The 27,638-nt window shown below is 37.1% G+C and overlaps 1 protein-coding gene across 5 annotated transcripts in view; it reads left to right on the top strand.

Annotated features, from left to right (window-relative positions):
• Positions 1-27,638, top strand: part of FIGN (fidgetin, microtubule severing factor) — a 102,579-nt gene that overhangs the window by 34,623 nt on the left and 40,318 nt on the right. For 2 of the 5 annotated variants that reach the window (XM_071810982.1, XM_071810983.1), the window contains one exon: positions 20,346-20,400. The exons of the other annotated variants lie outside the window; for them this stretch is intronic. In XM_071810982.1, coding sequence (XP_071667083.1) covers positions 20,346-20,400 — 55 coding nt within the window. The remainder of the gene's footprint in view (positions 1-20,345; positions 20,401-27,638) is intronic. 5 annotated transcript variants of the gene reach the window in all.

Here is a 27,638-nt window from a genome sequence, read left to right as displayed (position 1 = left end):
ATAATTACACTGGTGTTTTAACGCGGGGCAAAAGAAATTATAAAATTAGGACATAAGAGACACTATTCCTATTTTGAGAAGGTAGTAGAATAATTGGTAAGGGATTTTTATTGCCGTTTTATTATACACAGGCGTTTATTTTTACTTTCACATGGTTGGAAGTTTTCTTTTCAGAATCTTAAGCTTTGTGGTTAGTGGCACGAATCTGGGTGGGGTGGAATAGAAACTGCCTTCAGTGAGATCTCCCAATGTATTAATAGTACGTTTTTGGATTTGCAGATGTTTGTGTGTATTTTTACACTACAGCTTACATCATCTCTCCCGTCACTGACACCCTCTCTCTGTGCCTTGTGTCTGGTGGATTAAAAACATCCACTTGAACACTGCCAGCACTTTACCAGTTACTACATTAAAGTAAGAACTGTGAACCATAGACTGGAATAGGTTCATGGCTTGTTGATGCTTTTTTGGGCACAGAAGTGAGATACTGAGTTACAGGGCTATTCTTATGTGCCCAGATCAGAATCAGCCGATCAGTCACATGGGCTAGATTGTCTACACAAAGTACATTGCCCTGTATCGTCTACATAATGTTGTGTAGTAGAAGTAAAAGTGCATTTGGCATTTCAACCTTTCTTCTTTTGTAAGTCTGTAAATACAGGACAAAACTAATTTTTTCAGTTTTGTGCTGCTGCGATGTGACTATTTCTATTGAGTAAAATTCCAGAATTAAAACAGTGATGCTGCAAATATCTTACAGACTTGAATGTCTTTCCTAGTGTTGCTGTAGTATGGTGTTCTGTACTGTGCTGTCACTTCATGAGATCCAAAGACTGGGTTGCAGCAGCAAGGGCAAGCATCACTACAGTTGGTACAGAAGTGACACTTTAAAAGAAAGTAACATTCATTACATTTTTCTATATTTATTTGGCAGTTGTTTTTTCTTTTTTCAAAAGAAAGTTGTTGTTTTTTTTTTTAATTTGATTGCTTTCAATAGGTTTTGTTGTCTTGGTTTTCTTGTACTTTTTGCAAAAAGAGATGAAGAAGGCACTTAACTCTAGATTCTATGCCTGTTCTGGCAGTAATGTAAACCTGTGTGCTAAAGGAGAGTTTCACTGTTAGGGAATAACTGTGTAAACAACAAATATGCAGTAAGGGAGTAAGTTTGTGGGACATTTGGCTATTGTCTTATTGTCTTTGCCTAAGGATATTTAAAAAAAAAAAAAAAAAAAAGAATTCTTTCACTTCATCTTTCTTGTACTTTTCCAGGCCTACTGTGATTACTTTATTAAAAAGGCTTAGAAATTATTTTTAAATGAGTCATTCCATGCAAAATACAGGCATGAATTCATAGTTGGTGTTTTTTTGTTGTTTTTGTTTGTTTGTTTGTTTGTTTTAGGATTTGACAGAATTTCACCTAACGCCCTGTTCAAACCAGCAAGCTTCACTTAGTTTCAGCCCCAAATTACATTGTTCACGCCCAGTAGAAGTTTCCTCCATTTCAACAAACCGAGCCCAAGTTTGTGTGACAAGAGATAGATGAGGTGAGCTGATGAGGGCCTGGGAGGCTTTGTAATCAGAGTGGCAGGTGAGGCAGCTCTCAGTGAATGGACTTGAAGGACTAAATGTGAGGGTTTAGAAATGGAGGCATTACCATAGTGCATTACAGCCAAAGTCCATCATGAAAATATCTCAAGTTTGTCAGTAGCCATCAGAAAACACATTAGAGAAAGGTGCATGAAAATCACAGTAATAATCAAGAACAAGCCAAGTCAGAAGTATTGTATCAATTAAGTCTAGATCTGTTTTACAAAATCTGTGCTTCCTGAAGTTTTCTTTTGGTAATCTTAATCCAAGGCAGTTTATCTTGATATAACTGAAATGCACACACATTATCAGACTGGTACGAGTTCCCTCCGCAGCTGTGGATTAACCCAGTTAGACAATGCATTAATTCCCTGTGAACTATGACTTATCAACCAGTAGATACTGAGACTAAGATGAAGAGCAGGGACTATTTTTATTGTAATCAAACAGCTTAATTGAATTTGGGACATTTGGTTTGGGTTAGATATAGTGGCAAGATAAAATTGTAGGGAAAGCTGAACCTGCCTGTAAAATTCGCTCTCAATATGGACTGGGTAGCTGCAGCAGACTCATTTATGTTACAAATACACGATTCACTTTAATTGGTCTTTTGAGTTTTTTAAAATTGTATTTGTCCCTGCACTGTTTTTGCCAGTGTAAAGATCCTAGGTTTTATATTATTATATTTTGGTAATCTGTTAAATGAGACTGGGTCACCTTGCACCATGCAACATTTCTCTTCAGTGCTAAAACTTAATGCCACCTTTTTATCTTTCACCAAGTGGATGTCAGAGGACATAACATTAATATAAGACAGGCATCTGTAATATTTGTGAATGGCCTTTAAAAAAACCCTCAAAAAACAAACCTAGGAATTAAAAATTGACACTAGGCTAGTGAGTTTAGTCACCTTTCTCAAATGTTGAATGGTTTTTCATTTTTATGTATCTCATCTATTACAAGATCTATTCTTTGTCAGGCAAGGCTATTACAAGGCACAGGTGGCTTCTTCAGATTGAATATATTCTTTTTCTCTTGGGGTGGGGGGATGCAGAGATTTCCAGGAAAAAGTGGTCAAGAACTGAAGATAACGTCCCAAAATAAGGCTGGTAGATTTTCAGTGGTTTAGAGTTCACTGTTAAAAATTGGGATTTTGTACTTCTTTGTAATTTTTTTGTTTACCTCACTTTCTGTGCCTTAAAAATTAGTCTATACTTTCCAGCTCTATAGGTTAAATCAAGATCTTATACGGTATTCTAAAAAAAAGTGCATACTATTAGTAAATTATGAGGTCTTTGCCTCCATATTTTATTTACTGCATTATCAAATGTACCATTCAAAACTATGTGGCAGTATATACAGATGTGGATAGCTGTGTGTACATTTATATTTTTTATGTTACATATCTACAAATTTAGAGATATCAGAATACCGAGTTAGATGCAGCTTTTTGCAGCAATATCCCTCCATGCTAATTCTTATATAGGGTATAAGACACATAATGCTTACTGCTAAAATGTGTGAGGATGATGTATTTTTTTGCATTCTCGGAGTCATAAGGTTGGAGAACTCTAGTTAGACTTCCGAATATTAGAAATTTCAGTGTGTAATCCTTCATGGACTAATTGTGCCATTAAATTGTAGAATAACAGAGGGATGTCTATGGTGGTGTGCAGGACCTATATGTGGAGTAAAATAATAATGAAATAATCTGGATGATGTAGATATTTCAACTCTGAATATTCATGTCCAGAACTGGATTAAGCTACTAGTGAATCCTGGTACCTAATTTATACGTAGTAGTTTCAGAAAATGAGAGTGGAAGAGACCTCTAAGATCATCAGTCCAGTCATTTGTTATTGCAGATACCTTGCCAGATAATCTCTTCCCTAAATTTCTTGAGTTCCATAAATGTATGGAGCTCCATGCTTAGCATTGAGTATCTTCACAAAACTGATATTTTATTTGGTAGAAATAAGTTCACATATATTAACATAGTAGAATTTTAGAAATGACTTGTCAGACGAACTGGCCAGATAAAAAAAAATTGGTAGAGTTAATTCATTCCTAGCTTCTAAAATAAACGTGCAAAGAACTGTCACCAGTGCCCTCCCCTCCCGCAGTTCTGCTGTTTTTTAAGAACAGAACAAATGCAGATCTGCCCTCAGTGCTGGCACCCCTCCTGCAATTAGGCAGTTTTAACAGACTCTTCGATTTCTTTATAACATGTTGGCTAAGATAGGTGGCTTTCCAGACAGATTTTGTGACCTATACCACGACCAAATATCGCTGTTAAATTTCCTCCTCCTTTAGATTCAATAACTGCGGCTGGTGGTTTGCTGGTTTTTTTTTTGTTTGTTTGTTTTGGTTATTAATATAGGTTCTTTTTAATTCACATATGCAAATGTAAAAGTCTATCACCATATGACAATATGTAGTTTTGTGGCAGTCTCAAGAGGACCTTGGGTCCATAAACCAGTGGCTTTATTATGTAATGCTGCATAAATGCTGTATTTTCATCTGTGACAGATATAATCTTGAACCTGTATTTTTCATGTTACTTAACTGTTTCAGAATATCATGTGTGAGAGAATGCATCAAAATGGAAATTGCTTCTACAGAGGCAGCAATAAATATTGGTTGGGTATATTGTGTTGTTGGGCTCCATGTGTTTTAGGATGTTCTCAATTCTCTTACCCTAATCAACACTGTAAATACATGCTGCATTTCCTGGTCATTCATTTGTTGGATTAACAATTTGGACCTTGCAGTTTCTACCACACATTTTGATTCTTTGCTGTGTATACTCATGGTAATTTAAGAGCATCCCCTAACAAAATTATTCTAAAACCTCTTATCTTTTCCAGCTATTTAAAGAAAGGTAAAGGTAAATTATGCAAATTCTCTACATTATATGCGAGGTTAAGTAATTTGAAGATTAGCTAGTTAAAAAGCTGAGAAAAATCTTTACATTAATGCAAAAGTCTGTGTCCCTTTGACACACAGAAATTTACCATCTTCTCAATTAAATATTGGGAGGGCATTGTGTTTTGTTTAAAAAAAAAAAAAAAGGTACTTACCATGTAACCTCCAGCAGAGATTAAAATAGTTTACAGTGTGTTACTGAAATACATCAATATTTGCAGTGATATATGATGTTAAACAATAAAATAAAAAAGAACAAAGGGCAAATATGTCCGATTCTGACAATTTTGTGCAGGAGGTTTTAGACAAAGTTGTTGGCATAATGCTTCTATTGAATATTCCCTTAAAAGATTTTGCTTAAGTCATTTCTCCTTTAAAGTCTTTATAAACATGTAGTTCATGTCCTATTTTTATCTACTCTCTGCTTTATGCCATTGAGTTAGAATAGAATCAATCATAGTTCCCCACCTTGTCTTTCAAGTGAGCATAGTACTGTGATGGCCACGTACCCTATTTAGTTTTAGGGCTCTTTATTGTCAGTGATAGCACTGTGTTTCCTGTGGAGCCTGAGTACTCTTATGAATGACTTTTCACCACCAGACATAGTATATACCAATTTTCTATTGTATACTTTCCTCTGTGGATCAATATGGATTTTAATTAACATCCTAACAAAATTATAGTTATGCTCAAAGGTGTCTCTCCCCTTGTATCATGCCAGGAATTTGGTCTTCAGCAAGTTCTTATCATACTAGACATTGTCAAGAAGAGATATAATTCAAATCCCTTTTCATTTATCCTGAGACAAAGACACTTTTCTTTCTTTCCTCTTCAGTAGACATGCACAGAAGTTTGCTAACTGGGGGGATGGAGCTGCAAACCTACTATAGACATCAAAGACGACTTGATACAGAGATTCTTGGAAGACGTTTCCACCATACTTGGAGTGTCGTGACACTGTTTCATTCAACTGCTTTTCCACATTGCATTACATTAATAACCTCCTTGCAGGTTTCTTGGCAGATGAGGAAAAAAGGGAGGCCTTTAGTTGAAAGTTGGATGATGATTTTGAATGAATGAGGATGAAGATGAACTGTTAGCCTTAAAGATTGTATGAGGTAGTCAGAACATGAAGAACCGTGAAGTAGGTCAGTACTTTTGTCTTCTTTTTACATCAGTTGTTCTACAAAAATGCATTTACAAATGTTTAGCTTATATTCACACATAGCACCAATATTTCTGTGTCTCCTCCTTGACTGTACACTATCCTAGATTATTTTATGTTTTTTATCCCTTCTGTCATGTAGCTTTTGAAATCTCTTGTGCTAATAAGCATCTGATAGATCTCACCAGGAGTCTTGGCTTCATCTTTAGTCTTCCTTCGTTCTAACAGTTCTGCCTACAGTACATACTGTTCACAGGGTAAATCTCACATATTGCTGTTCAGCTGCCAGGCTTTCAAGTAACAAACTCTGCATTTCATTTCTCTATTAGTGTAAATTATGATTTTAGGAGTGTTCTTCCCCTGACAGAAGAGAGAATCCAATGCCACGTCCGTGACCATGGCAGAAGAGTGCACAACAGTCTGGGAAGTGAGTGTCACTGATCACTCTGTTTCTTACGATGCTTGGAAACAATATACTTTATCTGAAAGGTTCTTCTTCTTGAAGTGGAAGAGCTTTATAGTGCTCTGTCTGGCTGTTTTGTATGGGGATTTAGAAACTTGGCTGTTTAGTCCACAATGCCATTTCTTTCCAAGATTTTGTAAAAGTACTGCTAAAAAAGCAAGTTAGTGTTCAACACAGTTTCAAATTATATGCAACCAGCCGAAGATTGAATTCTATTACTTACTCTAGTTAGACTCTGAGATGTTTTGTACTGTTACTTAGAATTAAGAAGTTGAATCCAGCATTAATCAAAGCCAAAAAGGCCATTTTCTCTGGATTGTGTTTTGATGTTTAGTTGTCTAAATACTGTATTATTGTTATTAGCCCACGGTTCCTAAAGGCAAAAAAGTAAATTTGATGCCTCTTACCCTCCTTTTTCTGAATCTGAAAAAGAGTGCCCTGTTCTTTCCATGTTATAGCACCTGGCAAACCCAGGATGATAATTTTCATCCTTTAAGACTTGCAACTAAAGTTTCCCCACTGTGAACGCACTGATATTTAGTGGCAATTGGAAGGAACCTCAAATGTTATTAATATCATGTAATTACATGTAATATCATGTAGCACTTCAAAAATTACAACTACTTGCCTGCATTGATTAAAGAAAGTAGTGATACTGCTGTCTTATAACATGGACTGGAATCTAACTAGGCACCTTTTTCAGTATCTGCATTATTATTGTCTGTTAAATCCATTAGACTTGAGGATAAAACATGTGGATCACTATATTGCTTAGACCAACTTATACTTTTGTTTAATAAGTTGTCCTTTATCAGATACTACTATCAGCTGTGCTCTATCTAGTGTAAATACTGTATATACACCATCACCAGCTTGGATGTCATTTTATTAGGAGCTGCTGTCTCAGCAAAATGAGAGTATTAATCTAAACCAAGTGTATTTCTTTTCCAAGCAGCATAAACAAATCTATCCTACTTAGAGCTGCAGTGTCAATATTTTGTACTGCCTGTGTTGACTTATTCAATGTGTTCTTTGGCATATGGGCAGCTCTGAAGATTCCATTTCTGGCCTTTAATTTTAGGCCAGTTCAGGGTATTTCCAGTCCTTACCTTAGAAATTTTTTTTCAGTCCCTGAATAATTTTCATATATACTCAAATGTACATTCTGAAATACCTTAGAAATTTCTGCGTATGTGAACATAGTCCTATGTTGCACTGACAATTCACTCGTTGGTGATATAGGGAGTGGATACTCCAGTAGGTTTATTTCATTCTGGACAAAAGAATTAGCAATTAATATTTGTCTAGTGTTCTATGGACTGCCAAAGCTTCTCAAGTTTTGACCTCAGCTTGCAGATCTTCCACTTGATTGCTGAAAGAGAAAAATACCTGTATCTACCTTAGAAGATAAGAAAGTTTGCTGAGCCTCTTTAGTGAGGGACAGAGATGGCTTATGACACATTTCAGTCAGTGCTGGATTCCTTTCAATACCAAAATGTCTTAAAGACTTATTCAAAGGCTACTTTTTATCTTTATTAATGCTCAGGACATTTATATGTTAAAACGATACCATTGTAGGATCATTGTGCCAGTAATGTTCTCACTCACACACCTGTAGAAAATATGAGAGGTTTCTGATGCAAACCCTAACAAAGATATGAAACACTGATTGTCATGTAGAAGATTTTCATTACAAACATTTTGCTCAGCTGTAGATCAGCAACTGCTTTAGATGTTACGTTATTTACATATGTTCCTCATTCCAAAGCTCATTCCAAAGTATCATTATATCTTTTGTTTGTCTGGTAGAGCCGGTCAGTGATAGCCTCACCATGAAATCGGCTTTTTCAGTTAACTTCTTACCTAGATTTGTTGCTTCCACTCTCCAGAATGTAAATGTTTGTTAAGCTTTAGCCTTTGAAAATTCCGGTTCTTTTTCCGAACTTTCTGGCCATACTCTCTTCCTTTTCACCCCAGTCCAGTTCAAAATGGTATTATCCAGGGAAAAAAAAATCGTAATCTTTTATGTTATCAAAGTTGTCTGGTTGACAGCTGTCACTGATTTTGTAGACCTTGAGCCAGAATTATCTGGTAAAATGTGGGTGTGAAGGATGCCTGTTTTGAGGTCCAAGCGTGTTGAGTATTATTCCGTACAATCCTGCTTTTACTTAATATGATCCCAAGGGCAGTGCTAGTGTGGACAGGTACAAGATCTTTCTTCAGCTGATCTGGAAACAAAGAATTAAAGTGGATCCTGAGTAGCGAGGTTATGTTGCTGATACTTTATGAACATAAAACCCCTCAGGTTATGGAGAAATCATCTGCAAAATTTCAGATCTGAATTAAATTAGTGGTTGTAATACTAGAGAAACCTTTTTGTATATATGTTTTTAATTGCTTCAGTTACAAATCCTAAAGTGCAAGTGCTAGATTTAATACAAATTACTTCAGGTATGGTTTTTAGCAGGTTTTTCTCAAAAGATCTCTCCCCTGCCCTAATCATGGTTCTTCTGATACCCATTTTCCTTGCCAGTATGAAGTGAATTGGGAGGCTTTGCAATGGTGCACAAATGGCCAGAGTTTGCTTGTCCTAGCGAGGAAAGTGGTTTGGAATGGGATATCCGTCACTAACAAATAGCAGGAGAAAGGGTTATGTATCAAGGTTGGCCATGTGAGCCACTCTTCTGAATTTGCTTCACTGCAAACAGGCTAATTTTTTTTTTTTTTCAGGCTTCCAGTTATGCCTTGAGGATTACTTTAGGGTTTTTTTGCAAATGCCTTAGTGAATAGGAAAACAACTATGGGGGTATCCCAAAGAAGATACCAGTGCTTTAGAAATTATATGTTGCAATGGAAAGACATATTACTTATGAAGGGACAGCAGCTTAACTTCACAATACAGTAGTTGTAACAGTTGATTCCTGTAACCTCTAAAAATTAAGAGAGAGGAGACTATTGAAGAAAGTAAGTCTAGGTAGCTCTCTAGAATAGTTCTAAGATATTCTAGAATTTTAGGATAACATTTTAGGAAGAACACTTTTATTTCGGAAGTTAATAGACAGGCACAAAGAAAACCTAAAATATCACGCTAGTCAGTGATGACCTTGATGATTAGCATTTATACATCCAAGTGCAAAGGCAGCCAGTTCTAAAACAAGTGCCACTAAGGCAGACTCCTTGCACGCTTAGTTTTAGTTCTTGAATTTTCTCACTTTTGTATTGATTGCTTCAAATGACAACAGAAATTGGAAACATTTTTGTTGTTCTATAGCCAGGCATTTTCTCCTATTTAGAAGCAGAAATGGCAATTGAATATTTACTAGTGCAGTCAACAAAAATAATTGTTAATATGGTTGTCTCTGGGACAATGGATATTTAAGAAAAGTGACAAAGATTTCTATTTATTAAAGAAATTTAACTTAAGATTATGTCATATGTATCATTTCTGCTACATTTATATTATATATTCATATATTTGTATAGTTCATACAACCAAGACAGCTTATAAATGTTAGCGAAATAACAAAAAACTCTGTACCTCCTATTTCCATTTACCAAAATACTACCAATGGAAGAGATTGAGGCAAATTTAAACATAGCTGTCCTTTTCCTCAAACCTTATGTCTAACATGTCCTTCTCCTGGTGTTGTTTTTAGGTGGCTTTTTGTGATGTGCTCTTCTAGGAATTTTGGACCATGCTCTTTAATACAAATATTTAAGAAAAAAATATTCAGGTGGAAAAGGTTTTCTCCAATGGACGGGTAGATACTAGGAGCTGAATGTGGTAGATTTCTGAAGCAGTTGGATCTGCAGCTCTGCTCAAGTCTCTAGTTTTAGATGAGCTGTCTTAGTAAGGCTATATTTTTTTTCAAAGTGAGAATGCAATAGGAGTTCATAATTCATAAAAGTTAGTTATCATGTTGTTACTGATGCGAATAAATCACAGATTGGGAGCTATGCTCTTAGCAGTTCATTTCAGTGTTAACACATGAAATATATGTAAACAACATTTATATATTTTTCGCCAGGGTTCTAGACACCTTAGTTATTGCATCTTATTTATCACATAAGAATAAATTTTATTTCATAGTAGTGAATTTCTGCTATATTTTTTGTTCTTTATTTTTTAACCGGAACAGAGAAAATTAACACAATGGCTTACATGTATGTATGTGCATGTCTGTGTATATGTATCTGTATATACATACCCCTATATATTTACATACATATATGCACATACGTGCATGTATATGTACATATCTGTGTTTGTGTATGTCAAACGTCGGAAATATAACTAAAAACCCGTACAGCAGGTTATACATGAAACCTGTATATTACAATGTATTACTGATTTTAAAATGCTTTTCTAGTGTTAAAGCTAAAATCTACTATCAATATCCAACCATCGTAGTCGGCCCCCTTCCCCATGAATTTAGTGCTTAATGTGATTCTTTTTGCTTTAAAATTGACAAATTTTATTAGTTGCTAAAGCTATTCAGTAAGAATGCCTTTCAAAAAGAAATGTAAATTGTAAAATTCAGCTGGGACACTTACTGAACTGTTGGTATTGTTTTGTCAAAAACTGATTTAAAATGAACTAGAAAATTGCCGAAGTATCAAAGTATGGGATGTGGAAAAGTTAATATATTAAAGAAACACTATCATGAGAAGAAGTGCCATTTTCAAAATGATATTTTAAGAAATTCACTTATATAGAGAATAGGGCAAAATCATAATCCTTTATGAGCCCAATAAAGGCTGCCTAGCTACTGCCACTTGATACAATACCTTTCTTATTGAAGTTAGAAAAAATCTACGACAGAGGGCTTTTTTGTGCAATATAGCTTTAGCTGGCTTTTTAACTTAAAATGGAAGAATGATGATACTGTGATCAGTGAGCTTTGGACTGGCCAGGCTGGTGCACAATCCCCTGGGCCAGCGTGTGCACTCAGCAGCATCCGGCCGGGCAGGGCTGGCAGCCCCGCAGGCTGGGTGCTCTGGTTTGAGGTGCTGCTCTTGCACTGGTGATACTGGCCATCTGTGTGGCTTGATATGGGACTTAAGGTAGTGTCTGTCTTAAAGACAGAAATATGCTTTTCTGTCCTTGGCAAGACTGGGGATGTTATTTTTGTTTCAGAGACAGGCTGTGCAAGTAGCTGAATAGGAAATAAATCCATCGTATTTGATGTGGCTTCTTGTGACTGGCCCACTGTACAGGATGTTCACATGGCATTTTGGAAGATCAAAAAAATGAGATGTTGTTTTACTTTAGCTCACTTGTTAATGTTTGTTTAAATAGTTAACTCAGGCATGTAGAGTAGAGACAAAAGATAAGAACGATTAGTATTTGTACTTTGTATTTGTGTAACTGTTGGTTCCTCTGAAAACTACCTGATGATAGTAAGACAAGGTAAAATATTTGCATTTCCTAGTCCTCTTACTGCCTGACGCCTTTCTACTTCAATCTATTCTTACATGTCCTAATTTGTGGTGTGTAAGTCATTGCAAGGGTGTGGGCTGTTTAATTCCTGGTAACCTACCAAGCTGTAAAGAACTTACGGTGTGTTGGAGTATGGATTCTCATGCAAGTTCAAATGGAAGAGAATACTGTTCTTGTTTTATAAGGAAACTTGTCCTTAAAGGAAAAACCAGGTTGAAAACACTCCTCCTGAAATTGAAATGTAAAGTGATTTCAAGAACCACCTAGGATTATTGCATCTGAAGCATAGTGATGAGGCTTTTTGAAGTTCGTTAACTTTGCTTATTTGACAATATTCTGGAGAAAATTCAAGTCCTGTCAGTATTGGTAACAAAATTTCCATTGACTTAATGGACTCTGAGTTTAACTCCTATCAAACAACTGCTCTCGGTCTGTGGCTGCTCCTTGCCCATGTACTGCCATGGTGTCTCTGGTTTTCCACAAGGGATTTTACCTGCAAACCCCATGCAGAACAGAAAGGCGTTTGCTGGAAACACCTGCAGTGAGTCTGAGTTGGCCTCGGAGAGGTGCATGCAGAGCTAGAAGTAGTGGAAAGACCAGAAGATGTTTGATAGTATCCTCTACACATCTACAGTATTGAAAGAGCATCCCTCTTAAAATATTTTAGACTGAAATTATAAATTTTGAAATAGATTACTTACATTTTAAATTGAATTTTGCCTATCCCATCTTTTTCAACAAGTGCTAAATAACTTGAAAATCTTGCAGTTTGTGCTTGTTTATAATATAGTGGCTGTAGTCAGAAATTAATTACAGTATTGTTTCTAAAGCACAACGTGCCTCCCTATCCAGGAGGCCCTTGTTTCTTTACAAAGAATGTGTTTGCTACTATAACACTTTTAAAAATGTACTCCCTATGAGCCATTTGAGAATCAGCAAAGGGTTTGGATGTGTTTCCTTCCTCGGGAGCCTGAGTCTACTTTTCACTCATCTCTGCACCCTGCCCTCTTCTCCACACCACTTGGAGAAGGATATCTGAAAGCAGTTGCCTTCTTACTGCCTCCTCCCACCTGCTCCACTCCTCCATGCCCAAGTGCCTCCCACAAGCAGCAGAAGGTTCTCTGGGAAAGAGGGCTCCAGCTGTTTCGGCAGCCTGATGCTTTAGCAGCTGAGACGCAGCTCTCTCCTTTGGCACAGACAAAGCTGGCTTAATGCTGCTCATCAGAATATGTTCACCATGGTAAGCGTGGGAAAAGGAACCAATGGGAATGCAATATGAATAACTTGAAAAAATGTGATTGTGGCTAACACCACTTCAAGTGCTATTTACTTTAACGTTTGACCAAGATAACTCTGCTAATTTCTTTTATCTCAATGTGAAATTTAGGGTCTGATTGTTCTAATTGACAGAAAAGGGAAAGCTACCAAAAACACGCACTGATTTACCTCCTTCTTGATTCTGTTGACATCACTGAAGTTGCATAGAATAGTAATTGTTAGCTTTTTTTGGGCTTGGGCTTCTTTGTGTAAACATCTGTCTCTGATCTAAAAGCTCAGAATTTAAGATCCTCCAAGTTAATGCTGTGAAGCATATGGATGAAAAAAAAATCCATTAGCTCATCTTTTGCAGTTCTGCGGTGTGCTGTGGCTTTGGGGATGGTGGCTTAACTGATCTTTACAAATTAAAATCACAGATGAGTCAACCACTTTGAAAATAGCATGAATGGCTAAGGGAAAAGACATCCGTGAATTTGGTACAGACCGTTTAAGTATCATAGCCAACAGAAATAACATATGAAGCGTTTGGAGAAAGTAGTTCAGTTCTACCACTGAACATCTTCAGACTGTGACACTTATGAAGATTATATACTGACACGAGAGCAGACTGGTCTAATCTAAAATCCATTAGGCTACCAGATCTATCATTAAATCAGTAAAAGTCCACCTCTTTGGTCCATAGACTGGTGTGATGCATGGATGGCAGAGTGATGTGGGGGAACCTCTCACTGCCATGAAAGATATTTATCATTGTAATAGAGAACAAAATGAAGGCCCTCATGTAACATGCAGCAGAGACAACAGCCTTGATGTTCCTGTCCCCTAAATCTTTTTCAAGAGAAGGAAATTGCAAGTACTCTTGGAAGCATCAGGATCAAGGGGAAAGGCTTTTTTCCCTCTTTGTCCCTCCTCAGAACATACCAACTTCTTTCTAAAGAATTTTATTATGTCTCCTTTCGCTGAAACCGTTGCATTTTTAGTTTGCAAAATTCCTCTCTGTTTCAAATAGTACTTTTGTAAGAAGTGGCATAGGTTATACATGGTCAGTTTTATCCCTTAGCCAAGTATAAGACTATGCATTTCTCATACTCTGTACATTTTTTTCCTGTATAGGCGTTAAAAAAAGGGGTGAACTTTTAGAAAGTAAAAAAAAAAAAACAACAAACAAACAACCCTCCTGCTGTTAGAAAGGGTGTAAAATTACTTGAAGAATGTTTGTGAGGGGAAAAAAAAAAAAAAAAAAAAGAAACACACCCCCACATACTCTCTATTAGGACAAATTTTCACAATATCTCATGAACAATCACCTGACTCAAAACGCATTCTGGTGCAGACTGTTTGATTACGTGTGAAAGCAATAGGAGCAAAAGTTCCAGGAAAATACTTAACCTTTCAAAAAGTAGCATGGAGTTTGAGCCAGGCAGCTTCCTAATGTCAGTATTTTGTATAGTTAAACCTCATGCATTGGTGCTGGTTAGTGACACTGGTGACATTGGCTGGGGTTATGGGCCACTGCCTGCAGGCAAAGGGACAGAAGTAATGGTAAAAAAGAGTGTATGTCCATCAATTAAAGCCTAGCTGCATTTTTCAAATGTTTATCAAGAAAAAAAGAATTTTTGGTATGGCTTTGGTCAATATGAAGATCAGGACCTCTGAAAGCTGATGAATCTGAAGTTGTGGCAAGCTGCCTGTTAACATGGTTTCTTTGATGCTATCAAAAGTAATACACTATCAGACAACTAGAACAATGAGAGCATTTTAGTGATTGTTTATGCTATATACGTCGCTTTACATGTTGCCCAGTATTATATGGCTTCCATTCTGCAAGGTTGACTTGTAGTGACTCCTCGTTTGCGTGTGAATACACAGCTTTTACAATATTAAGTATCGAAGTTCCAACATAATTTTCCCTTTTTTGAGTTTGTATTAATTATTTGTTAATAATAAGTGGCCCATCTGCAAAGCTTTATGCTTTATGCATCTGCTAAGGAATGGTATCTGCTGTGTACTGTTTTAGCCCAACTGGCATGTGAGGTGATACAGCTTAGTCCTTTTTCATGTCAATTTGTGTTGCCTTGCTTAGGCTCTGGGTGAAGATGGGACATGTGAACAATGACACTGGCTTAACTCATTAAGCCAAGATAATTTGATTGTGTGGCTGAGTCTTATCAAGTCAAATCAGTGCAATAGTTTTGGAGAGAAGATCCATCAAAGGACAGACATCCTTGAAGTATCTTTCCAGTATTGTCCAAACTTTTTTTTTTTTTTTTTTTTTAAATCTTATTTTTGCACATTTTAAGACTTGCATGACAATGCTTTGGGTAGATTAGAGATCTGTCTTTTGGGGAAAATGAAGGAAGAGACCAGAGGATGCCACTCCTTTCCTTGCGCTCCTTTTTCTGTGTCAGTCTCCAACCTTCTTTACCTCCTCGGGTGTTGTTGTCACCCTATACGGAACCCACTGCCGGTGCTGTGGCACACCGCACAGCAGAAAGGTCTTGTTTTATTTCTGCTTAGCACTGTGGATTCACCCCCTACAAGACTTGTAGCTGAAATCTGGCCTTGGAGAGCTGGCCTTCTCAGTTGGGGTGGCAGGGAAGGCTAACAGTTTCCTTGGCTGGAAGGCATCAAATTGGATAAACAGAAAACGGGGGCCTGGAGAGTGGGAAAGCTCTTGATGGTGATTAGTTGTCATCCTCCTTGTCAGAACAAATGAAGAAGAGGAGCACAATGTTTGCACTGTTTGAACAAGCCTCAGAGAGCAAATTAGATGTTAAATGTGATCATAATTTGCCTGCCTTTCTTGAAACTCCCATGGTGCTATTAGTGTTTTTCTTTTTTCAGGTAAGAAAGCTTTAACAAATACATACTTCTGTGGAAACTGAAGTGCACTGAGGTTGTTTACAGATGTAGTGTGCAAGGATTTCTGTGGTTTAAGTGATAGTGCTTAGTGTATCTACATACTGCAGGCTGATGCAAGGCAGTGTGTAATGCCATGGGAAAAGATAATGTATTTCAATATTGCATCTGATGTGGAAAACCAGACATAGATAGCTATCTGTACAAGTATATAATTAGATAGGTATGCATATATAAAATAAACTTGTGCCTGAACTTTATATTGTGGTTGGTTGAGTAGTGTTGATAAGCCAATTATGGTATTTTTTTTTTTTGTAAAGGTATCTGGAATGTAAATTCTTCTGTCCTATTATCCTGAGGCAGGCTGTGCCCCTTGCTGAACTGCTGGCACACCTAAGGTGACCACAACTGTTACTAAGCAAGAAAATCAGCACTTCTGTGTTTTGTGTATATAGAACCATTCAGTAACCTATAGCATTTAGATAATGAGTTTGGGGTGGAGATGGAGAAATGCTACTTACAGTTTATTTTACACATGAAAGTATTTCACACATAGCAGAAATCGTTAGTGTAAACAAGTATCAATTAGGAGAACAAGTATGAGCATTGTTGGAGAATAAGGTAAAAGCTGTGGTGTGAAAGGCTCTCTTGGGCAAAGACAGATGACTGACAGTGAAAAGATTTAAAGTATTTTGATTGCCTCGCAATGAAATGTAAACCTGTGGAAACTAATAAAAATTGACTGAGCTTAATTAGAGATGTATAGGAAGCAAAATTCCTTGTTTAAAAACTAGGCTCTTGGACTGTCATATCTCTGGTTTGTAGTTACCCAGCTAGACAGAAGAATGTCAGACTTCACCCAAAGTCAGAAATTACCTCAATATATTGTAGAAATAAATAAAATAAATAGTAACAATAATTGTGGGTATGACTATATATGTATGAATTCACCATATGACTATATTTATATGGCTATATGTGAATTCACTATATGACTATATGACATAACGGGTGATGACAGGAGGATGTAAAGAGAAGCATATTCATTTTTATCTCTTCATAAAATCATTTTAGTATACAAGGCAGCTCAGACTGCTTTTACTGCTCTCTATCAAATTGCATTTGCCTATGTATCTCTCTTCTTTATCTTTAATCCACCTTGGTAGGGACCCACTGGTAAGGGACCCTGCAGAAGGGCCGACATCAGATTGTCAATATTACCTGGCAAGAGAAAGAAAAATTATGTCCTAAAGCAGAGAAGGGTAGTTCTTGTGTGCTGGCTCTGGCTGGCTGTGGTACAGAGAGCTTTAGGAATTACAGTGGCTCTTGGAGTTTCCTTTAGAAATGTGCCTTGTTCCGCATCATCTCCAGCAAAGCTCTGTGACGGACATAGATATTCTCTATCGATCTGCTGGGCCTCCTTCAGACAGAAACATGTATGTTTTTTTGTTCCTATGTATTTTGGATGAGCTCTGAGCAGAGCAGTAGAATGAATGAAAAGTGTTCTGCTTCAGTCAGTCACCGAGCAGTGCCAGAGATTGTGTTGTACAAATACAAGCTGGTAAGTAAATACTTTGGTGGCTGATGCAGACTTTACCAATATTTTAATATACTGAAGCTCCAATGAATCAAATTATGTTTATAATACAGCTGGCAACATACTAGTGTATTCCATGTTTGTAATGCACAGTGACAAGCAATTACATTTCATTTTTCTTTATTGACTTTTTGAGGCTTTAAAATATTTCTTTGGGGAGTTTGTGTCTCCTTTTTGTTATTTTTAAAGATATAAGTATTTAGCATGCTCATACACTAATGATTTTTAAGCTGTAATAGAAAGCATATAGGATATGAAGAGTGATGTGAAACAGATTAATTAAAATCAATGTTATTTCAATGAAAACTAATTGAATTATTAACGCTTGGATCAGGGTTTTTCCATGTTTTGTGATTATTCAGCTTGTTGGCTGATATATGCATTTCTGTTGACGAAAGCCATTTCTCCATCTTCCTTTTTTTTTTTGTTGGTTGTTTGTTGTGGGGTTTTTGTTTAGTTGTTGGGTCTCTTTTTTGTTTGGTTGATTTTGTTTGGTTTTGTTTGTTTTTTCTCCTTCTTTCCTGTCCCTCATTAAAGGAATATGTTCTCAATACCAAATAGGAGACGGGGACTTACTCATAGCCAGTTTATATTTTTCAGTGTTGTCTCTGTTGTTGTTTCTGAGTAAAACAGCACACAGGCTGTTGCAGAAGTAACCCGAAAGCTCTTCAAATGCATTATGATCAAAAAGCAAGGTTGTCTGCCATCGGGAGGGCCGTGGTGTGGGTCCGTAGCTGGAGCTGGGGTGGGCTGTCAGGAGCTCAAAGCCCCCATGCCCGTTGCTACCTCCAGGAGGCCGGTGCCGCTGGGCTGCCCACCCCGCTGGCCCCCGCTCTGGGCTGGGCACTGAAGAGCTATAGAGAACCTGCCACTCGGCTCTGGGCTGAGGAAAGTTGCCCTCTTCTCCTCTCTGCGCCGAATACTATTAATAGCCTTTCCCCCAGGCTACTGGATCATATGATTTCAGCTGAAATAGATTAAAAGTTCCTCTGTTGTGATGCCAACAATAATGTGATAAATTTGTTTGTCAGTTCTCTGGGGTTTTTGTTTTTGTAACTTGAAGGGATAAGCTCAGGGTCCAAAGGAAAGATTATTATCCCCTTGAATCTAGACAGTGGGTTCCCTCATGCCCCACTATTTTAGCAATTACATTATTAGAAAATAGTCTATTAAAAATATGTATTTCATCTCTTAGTTATTTGCTGCAAACAGAACAGTTGTGTGTGTTTGCAGAGAGCAGAGGAGACAGCATGCCTGCTAGTCTGTTTTCAGGAAGTCCAGTGTGGTAACTGGCTAAGATAGTTGTTTCTGCAACTATAGTGCAGCTCAAATAAAGCATCTTTTTTTTCCCCCCATAATTAACAAATGTTGTCTAGAAAGCGTGAAACAGTTTGAAAGGATTCCTGGCGTGTGGGATTGCCAACAGGGCCTTGGTAAATGAACATTAATTTTTGGGACTGCCGTGGAAGAGTTCCAGTTCAAAATATTGAGACCTTTCGAGACCTTCTATGGCATGAGCTTCCATTATGCTACAAGGTATAAGAGCTGTTACAATACCTGTAGCACATAAATAGGGAAGGACAACAACATAGTATAAGATGGCTCTTCAGAGGAGATAGTGCTTCTGAACAGCACTTGTTTAAATCCTAGCCAGCTAGGATTTGGTCTTTAGCTGAAGGCATTGTATGTAAAGTGTAATGTTCCTTTCTTCAGGAGTATCTGTAGTTTTGTCAGCCAGGTGCTGTAGGACTTTTTCCTTTCACTGTGAATCAGCAGTACATATTATTTCAATTATTTATTATGACTGCTACTTATGGAAACTGCATTAACCAGTAGCACAATTTGCATTTCTGTAATGCTTTCTGGAGCACTCTGAAACTTTACTGATTTTTTTTATAAAGCATGGTTTAGATTGGAAAACATTTTGAGCAGTAACCAATAAAATAAAGTGGTTGTTGAAAGGCAGATCTATGGCCATCACAGATTCTGAGTAGAGAAATCCTCAGACTAAGTCATTTGTCTGGTACTTGTGTCATAGCACTTCCAGCTCACATATATTTCTTCGCATACCCTTTCTCTTAATTGTCATTTCTACCTGATAGGACACTTAAAATACTCTGGACATGCTCAAGTCTCTGCTGACAAGTAAAAAAGGATTCATGAAAGTGCTCTATTCATGTCTCTTTTTTCACTTTTTTTGTTTTCCTTTCCCTTGTTTTCTCCACTCCCATCTCTGTATCTGTCGCTTGATCTGAATGAGATTTCTGATATGTTGTGTAACAAGATTTTAGTGACATCTAGCCATTTACCTAAGTAGTTTTTCAACACTGCTAGCAATTAAAGAAGGAATGTAACTTTTCTTCACATCAAAGAATATATTCTTATCTTGTTTGGCAGTAGCACTGCAAACAGCTTGGTGCACTTACAAAGTATCTTACAGCTTGCTGCTGCTGTAGTGCAATGGGTTTAATCAGTCATCCAAAGGAAAGAATGAAATGAATCACATGTGGGATTTGTCACAATACAGTGTCCAAGTCCCAAATCTTTCCTGCTATAAACCTCAGCTCCCCACAGACCTTCCACATAATTTCTCTGTAGATATTGCCTAAATACTGACATTCTAGATTTTCATCAAACCTTAAGGATCCCAAAGAACTTGTTATTTAAATGTGTTATCCATATTTGAATATGACCACTTTACAGATACTTAGGCAAAGAGTATGAGTTATTATACTACAAAAGATTTACTCCAGTGCTTCTCAGATCAGACAAGTTGTTTAGGCATATCAAGGGTTCAAAATTCCTTTGTTTGAGTCTCCAATCTACAACATTCCTCAGATCGTGTTCTGATAAAAGCAAGAGAGAAGAGGTTGTTTTGATTTGACTTCTTGACCAGCTGCTATAAAACTAACTTTCAGCTCAGCCTCCAGCCATTTTCACTCTTCCCTTGAATTCTCTTTTGCTGAAAGATACGTTTTAATGGGTGGGAGTGACATCTTGTATCCATCTAACTATGGATTCTTCTTCCAAGCTTCATCTTAAGAAGGATGGAATTGAGGAAGAGAGACTAAACGATCCATCTTGGGGTAAGGGAACTTATTTTTTCCTCTTTCAGAGTTGTTTCTCTCAACTTAGAAGCTATTGTTCCCATTCTAATACATATGAGATTTTAATATTTTGAATTTGATGTGTTTTTAAAATTTTAACAGGCAGAAATGAGGAGGTGTCCTAGATCTTCTTCATTTAAAGTTAACAATAGACAGGAACCATTTCTTGTGAAATGTCTGACATATTTCAAGACATATCTTTATAATTTTTTTTTGTTCTTTATGCCATAGGAAGATTTTATTTTCATTATCCTTCACAGTTGTGATTATAATTGTTGCAGGCAGTGGTTTCTGGCCTGTTCAGTGTCTTGTGTAGAGCCTCCAAAAAAAGGCCAGCCTTTGATATTTGTTGGTTCATTGGTAGAGTAATTTTATGAATTACTCAGGTCTACAGGTTGTGCAGTAAAGACTCTTGGACTTTAAACTTATTCTAAAAGGTACATCCTTTCATCACAGAGATACAAACATAGAATGACCGAACAGTATAAAGCAAAGTAATTCCCAGTGCATCCTTTTACTAAGATCTGCAAGAAAAAAGCTTTCAGAACCATCAACACACTATTTGGATTGCTTGTTTTTCCATTTTTATTGGTCTCCAGTAACTAAAGTAATTTCAGCTTAAAGTATTTGATTAAATGTTCTCTCTTTGATGATTATTCCTTTTCCTCTTCAGTTTGTTGGAAATACTTGTTACCATTTTTACTTTTTCACATCCACATTGGTTTGACGAGACACTGGGTCGCCATGCAAGAGAAGATAGAACTGATTTATTTACCTGTGTTTTTATCAGTTCCAAGCTTCGGGATTTGCTATATCAGAATTCACCTTGTATTTACCTGAAAGATTCTTTATGCCTTATAGGCTTGTAAAGTTAAGAAAATAATATTATTTATTACTAATGCAAGGCTAAATAAATGAGAGAACACTTCAGGTTTTGCAATAATTTCTGATGGGGGAAAAGTTAATGGAGAGAGGAGACTTATAAATTAATCCTAAACTTTTTCTGAGAAATAATTTTTCTAAAGTAATTTTCCATCTTTTATGTCTCCTCAGCTATGGCAGAATGCCTAAGCTTTAAATTGCCTGTGGTAATGAAAGAAGACATCAGGTGAAACCAGAATTCAGTGATGGGACTAATGGGATATTTCATGGGAGTCTTGTGTCTGTGTACAGACACCCGAAAGAGTAGAAAACAAGTCTGTTATGACAAGTTAAGAGAATGGCATGTGTCCATTTGAAAATATAGGTAGAGAAAACAAATGTTTCTTTCAAAGAAGGATATTAAAGGGCTGCCTTCTATTATATTGCAGAGGGAGATATGTTGTAAAGCATTAGCTGATCATCCTCCAAAAGGCCTGTTTGGACTTTATCTTTGTGTTTTTTTCTTTACTTTTTGTCTTGCTGGCATGACGTGGCTTCTGTAGAGAATTGATGAAAGAAGTTAAAGGTGTTTAGTCATATTACTGGAGTGAATGAATGAAAGTAAGTAATAATATGGTTTTATGGTTTAGTTACTGATTATAACTGAGTGGCATCTTTCACAGCATTGAATCAATACTCTAGGTCAAAGACTGCAGAATTATTGACTTGCAGTGTGATTCCAGAGCTGAGATGGCCAACAAAGGAGGGGAAAAGTGTGTAATGCACAGAGGGAAAATAGGAAGTCAATGAGTAAAAGAAAAGATACTCAATAGATGCTTCCTTTGGTGACCTAGTTCCTCTCCAGAAATACTTGATACTTGCAGCTGCCAAGGGGAGACTAGCTGATTAAGATAGGATATGTTTCTGTTTAGTTAGTAGGAAATACTGTCTTTTTGAAGGGTGACAAATTGTGTGAGCATTTTCTGCATCAGGAATCTGGACAGATAAATTATGGCTCCTAATGATTGAGCATCAGCAGTTTTTCTGAACACTAAGTCACTGGGATCATTTTGTCTTTTCTTGGAATAATTCGATATGTTAAATTTTTGTTCCAGTTTCTCTATTTCAGTTTGTTTCATAATGATTCACTGTCTATTCACTTTGTCTCATATTTTGTCTGTGAAATTCTCAATTGCAGATTGTCCTTGGCAATAACAGGCATTTGTCTTAGTTTTTGCTCATGGGTATCAGTAAAAACGCTTGTAGGAGTTTACTGATACCATGAACATTTCTGTCACCAAAATCCTTATTGAAGGTTGGCAGATAACACTGTCAGCCACCATGCTTTCTCCAACACCTCAGTTTTAGATAGCTCTAAGTTTTCTCTTAGGGACCAGAAGATGAGGTAAAGATGTTTATCCTCTTCCAAAGTAGAAGAGTGGAATCTTCTCTGAAATACAGTGAAATCTCATTCTTTCCCCAGACCTAGTGGTTCCTAACATTCAGATACCCAGCAGAGGCCAAAGATTTTAAAGTGTACTAATGTAGCACACCTTCTTTAGTGTGGCAAAGGCTGACAGTAGCTATATGGTCAGTTGTGATCATATTTACTCTGCAACTTTTCTCCTCTGGTTGTCAAAGCCCTCTGCAGCTTCCCTGGAAGGGAGGCTTCTTCTGACAGGCCTTATTACCAGAATAAATTTTATTCTTATATCAGAATTGACTTCCAAGATAGGACTAATATTGTATCATAGCTAAGTATTCCTCTCAAGTGCTTCAATCCCTGCTTAATGTTGCCGAAGATTTTATCACAGTATCACAGTATGTTTGGGATTGGAAGGGACGTCAAAAGATCATCTAGTCCAATCCCCCTGCTGGAGCAGGAACGCCTAGGTGAGGTCGCACAGGAATGCGTCCAGGTGGGCTTTGAATGTCTCCAGGGAAGGAGACTCCACAACCCTTATGATTCTGCTGAAAGAATTGCAAAATTTTCAGAAAAAGTAGCATCTAGTGGGTTTGGAGAAACACCTGGCTGCTTTCAGGCAGTTCCAATCAGGGCAAATGGGAAGCACTGCCCTTGACAGCAGCTTTCTCCTACAGACCTGTATTCTTCTGGAGCAGGGGATAGAAGAATGACACCAGGTTCACTTACCAACTCATCACACTGCCCTTGAGGAACTATTACAGCTCAACAGATTAATCTGATAGATTAATACTCCTGCTCTCTGGTGATTACCAGAGGTCTGTTTTATGGCTCTCATTCTGGCACTTTTCCCACTGAAACCCTTTTCCATGTTAAAGTGGAACTAATTAATTCTAGTGCGATACTGAATGGTTTCTTTCAGGTTAACAGTTCAGCCAGTTTATATCTGGATGCTTTAAGTCCCACAGAGATATCTTAAACCAATTCTCCAGACAGCGGAGTTAGGCTACCTTGCTACTGGATATACAAGCTTTTGAATAAAGTGAGATCAAAAGTAGTTATAGTCTTCAACATTTATAGTTTTGAGTTGTACGGTTTGTTTTTTATCTGTCATGAAGATGCCATGTTTGTCTTTTACTGAAGATCACCTGTATTTCTTCAGCAGAACTTTCAGACAGACAGCATTCTTCTGCACAGGGATCATAATCTGCCATATGTTAATAGCACATGTCACTCTGCTCCAGAAGTGGCCGCGTTGTGGTGGCCACCTTTAAGACAGAGTATCTATCATATGATATCAGCTGAGAGACATGACGATTGACATACAACAATGAAGAAGCTACTATGGGAATTATATGTAATCTTTAGTCAGGTACTTTGAGCTTTTGTAGTAGAGGCAATAATATATATTACATTTGTACAAAGTAAAAAATAAACTTGCCTGCTTCTGTGATTATCAAATAATCAAAACCTGTGATTGTCAGATAATCAAAATAATCACTTCATCCTCAATCATAAAGTTTACATTAACTTTTTTTTCTTCCTGAGTGGATAAGACTTAAGAGTTGAATGACATATGACAGTGTTTCCTTTCTAAATAATTTTGATTTTAAAACTGAATTAATTGTCTAGACATATTAAAAAATTTCAAACAATGGTAGAAAAAATCCAAATATTTGCCTCCTTTTGAGACCCTATAATCTGCTGATTTTTTCATATGTTTTTAACTTGTGTTGAAAAGACTTTGCAATGTTGTATTATTCTGTCAGCCTAGCTTAAAGTTCTAAAAATTCATTGTGTCTCTACAATGTTTGAAAATCAGCTTTTAAAAACATGATTATGAAAAGTATTACCATTAATTAGTTCCAGAGGAAATCTAATTGTGGAAGACTTTGCTAACGTGAATCTTCTCTAAGGAAAAGCATTTTGAAAGAGCTGGTTTGGCAAGCTGCTGTCTTGATTGCTAAACACCAATTCAAGAATTTCGAATTTGACTTTAGGGTAGGCACATTCCTACTGGAAAACACACAAGGTTTTGCAGTGATTTATAAACTTATTTTGCCAACTCAGTGCTGTGATGATCAATAGATTGAAGAACGAACTCTCATGAATTAGGCACTTGGTAGCCTTGAGCACCTCTTTGTTCTCTGAGGTTTTGTGCTTAATTGATTTGCTACTTATTTTTTGAGTGTTTTTTATTTTTATTGTGCTGCCATTAATAGTTTTATTTCCTATTATTTTCTTTTTTATTGAAGCATACTGCAGTTGACTTGGAGCTCCTAACATGTTTGTTCTGTATTAGATGCTGGGCTAATGAAAGGCAACCCTGAAGGGACTCAACCATTTCCAATTGTGCCTAAAATAATCTCTATACTGCCAGGGACTATCCGCAAAAGTGCTGAGTTGATCCTTGTGTTGGGGAAACAGTATTACAATGATTTGATGATTTGCCGTAAATGAGTAGCAAAAGGATGGAAAGGTCCTGAAGAAGATGAAGTATATGGTCCTCCAATTCACTCTGCAGAAATAAGAGTATTCTTGAGAAAATTTAGACAGAGTAGTGAAAATTTAGCCACTTCTAATCTCTACTAGATTGACAGAATTATTTCTAGGTTATGTATTGACTGTCTGAGACAGGGCAGGCTCCATTTTTTGCCCTCAGTGTTGGGAGGGAGCAATATTTATGTACCTAATTCCTCCTCAAAAGCAACTGAAACCTGTATTCCAGAAAGAGCTGCAATCATTTGTCAAAGGTGGTGACATTATACTTGAGTTTGCTTACCATTATCCTTCTGGAATTATGCAAAACAATGGATAGTTCCATGTTTTACTCCATTGTGAGTGACATGACCACTGTACTGATGGTGTCTTACATATTCCCTTGAGGTTGTCTCCCTGTTCCAGCATGATCCATCCATCTTCTCTGTTCTTACAATTTGTAGAAATGGCAACAGTCCAAGAGAAGCGGAATAGTCTCCTAAATCTCCTGGCAATATTGCTGTGAGAAGAGGTCCAGCTTTTGTACTTCTTGTCTCTGGTGTCAGACTGTAAGAGAAATAATAGCACAGCACAAGATCTAATGGGGAATTCGTCACACAGCTGATTTAAGGTACTATGCTGTATTTCTGGAATGATCAAAAATTCTTAAGTGATTCACAGAGAGCAAGTTGGGTTGGAAGTGACCTCTGGAGATCATCTATCCCAACCTTTTGCTCAGAGCAGGACCAGTTCAAAATTAGTTCAGGTTAGTCAGGGCCTTCTCTTATTGAGGTCTGACAGTCTCCAGGAGTGAAGATTCCTCAGCCTCCTTGGGCAGCCTGTCTCAGGGGTCAGCAGTTTTGAGAGTGGGATCTATACTATGCCTGTCCTTTCAATGTGGCCACTGAAACACACACTGCTATTTTGATTGACAGGTTTGCAATGTGATACATTTCACTTTTTATTGTCACCTCCTCTAGAGGAACAGTAGGCAACAGCTAAGATATGGTTTGCAATGTGCAATTTTCAAAAGTAATTTTTTGGTGGGGGTGGGAAAGAACATGTGTGTAACCATCATAGCACACAGCAGTGAAAATTGAATACCTCTAGCTCTAGTTTCAAGAGGATCACTTTGGTTGTTCCCTTCTGGAATTGTCACTGAAGAAAAGGTGGAGAAAAACTGATGCATAAGCACTAGTTAGTTACTGAAGGGAAATGACAGTAGTGAAACATATTTAGTATAGCGAAGAGGTTGCCAAGGGACAACATTGTTTATTTGAGGTTCTTGAAAGGTATAGACACCAAGGAAGAAGAGAAATTCTTCAGAGGCGGACATGGGAGTGTAACTAATGGATTGAGAGAATTAATGGCATAATAAAATAATTAAGAAAGGAGAAATTTCACCTGAGGCTGTCAAATTTGACATAACTGATAGGAGATGGAATTTCCTAGGTTATACTTGAAGCAGAATTAATTCAAGACGTGTCAATTGACCAATAAATCATTTCAGTTGGAGTTGCAGAAGAGGTTTGCAGCTTCCAAAATAAAATTGTGTTTGTTTTCATATGTGAGAAGATCACCATCAACAGTGTGTTTCAAAAAGATGGACCAAATTTGAAATCATTGTATCTCTGCAGCCATGAACCATCCATGAACGAAACTCTTACCACTTGAAAGGACAGGGCATAGAGTTGCAAATGATTACTGCTAAACTTGATAACTCATTAAACTGTAAATTTTTGTGTAATTGTACCATGTTGCCATCATGAAATACACTGCTTTGAATTTGGGTCCATCTTTTTGAAACACTCTGTAGTACACCAAACTCTGTATAGTATGTTGGCAGCTAGGACTCTCTGAACAACTGTTCCATTACTTTAAGCTCATGTATCTTGTAGACTACCATGCAGTAAGAAAATTATTTATTTGTATTTCTGTTGTTTTCTCTTTGATTTTAAAATGAGTTTTACGAATGTTCTGTTTCTCTTCTTTAATTTGTATTTTATTTCCTTGACATCTTCATTTTTCACAAGGTAAAATCAGCATTATATGCAAATACTCGTGTAAGAGCTTTGAGTGAGTCTCTCTTATTTCTGGACACCTTTACTGCTCTCCCTTGTATTTAATCTTTCTTCTTTTCCCCTTTCCTGTTATACTTCTGTCAGCCAAAAAGGGAAGGGCTGAGTTTGCCACTAAAGTGGATCGAATCACTTGTTTGGTTAGGATGAAAGGTAATTTCCAGCTGCTTTTACTTGATATTTTCACTTATGTCAATTTGTAGCCACTCAAAGACGTGGATAGATTTTGTGGAGATGACTGTATTTACAGCCAGCAGCCGGGTAAGCAGTGAGTAGCCAACAAGCCCACTATGGGATGGGAGTGACATTATCAGTCATCTTTTCTCCTGTCTGGGCTTGCAAGCGAGGGAAGTACATTCACTTGTCTGAGGTAGTGT

The sequence above is a fragment of the Patagioenas fasciata genome, chromosome 7 (genome assembly GCF_037038585.1).
Source record: "Patagioenas fasciata isolate bPatFas1 chromosome 7, bPatFas1.hap1, whole genome shotgun sequence".
NCBI lineage: Eukaryota > Metazoa > Chordata > Aves > Columbiformes > Columbidae > Patagioenas > Patagioenas fasciata.
The sequence above is the reverse complement of the archived record's forward strand: the minus strand, read 5'-3'. Positions and strand labels throughout refer to the sequence as shown.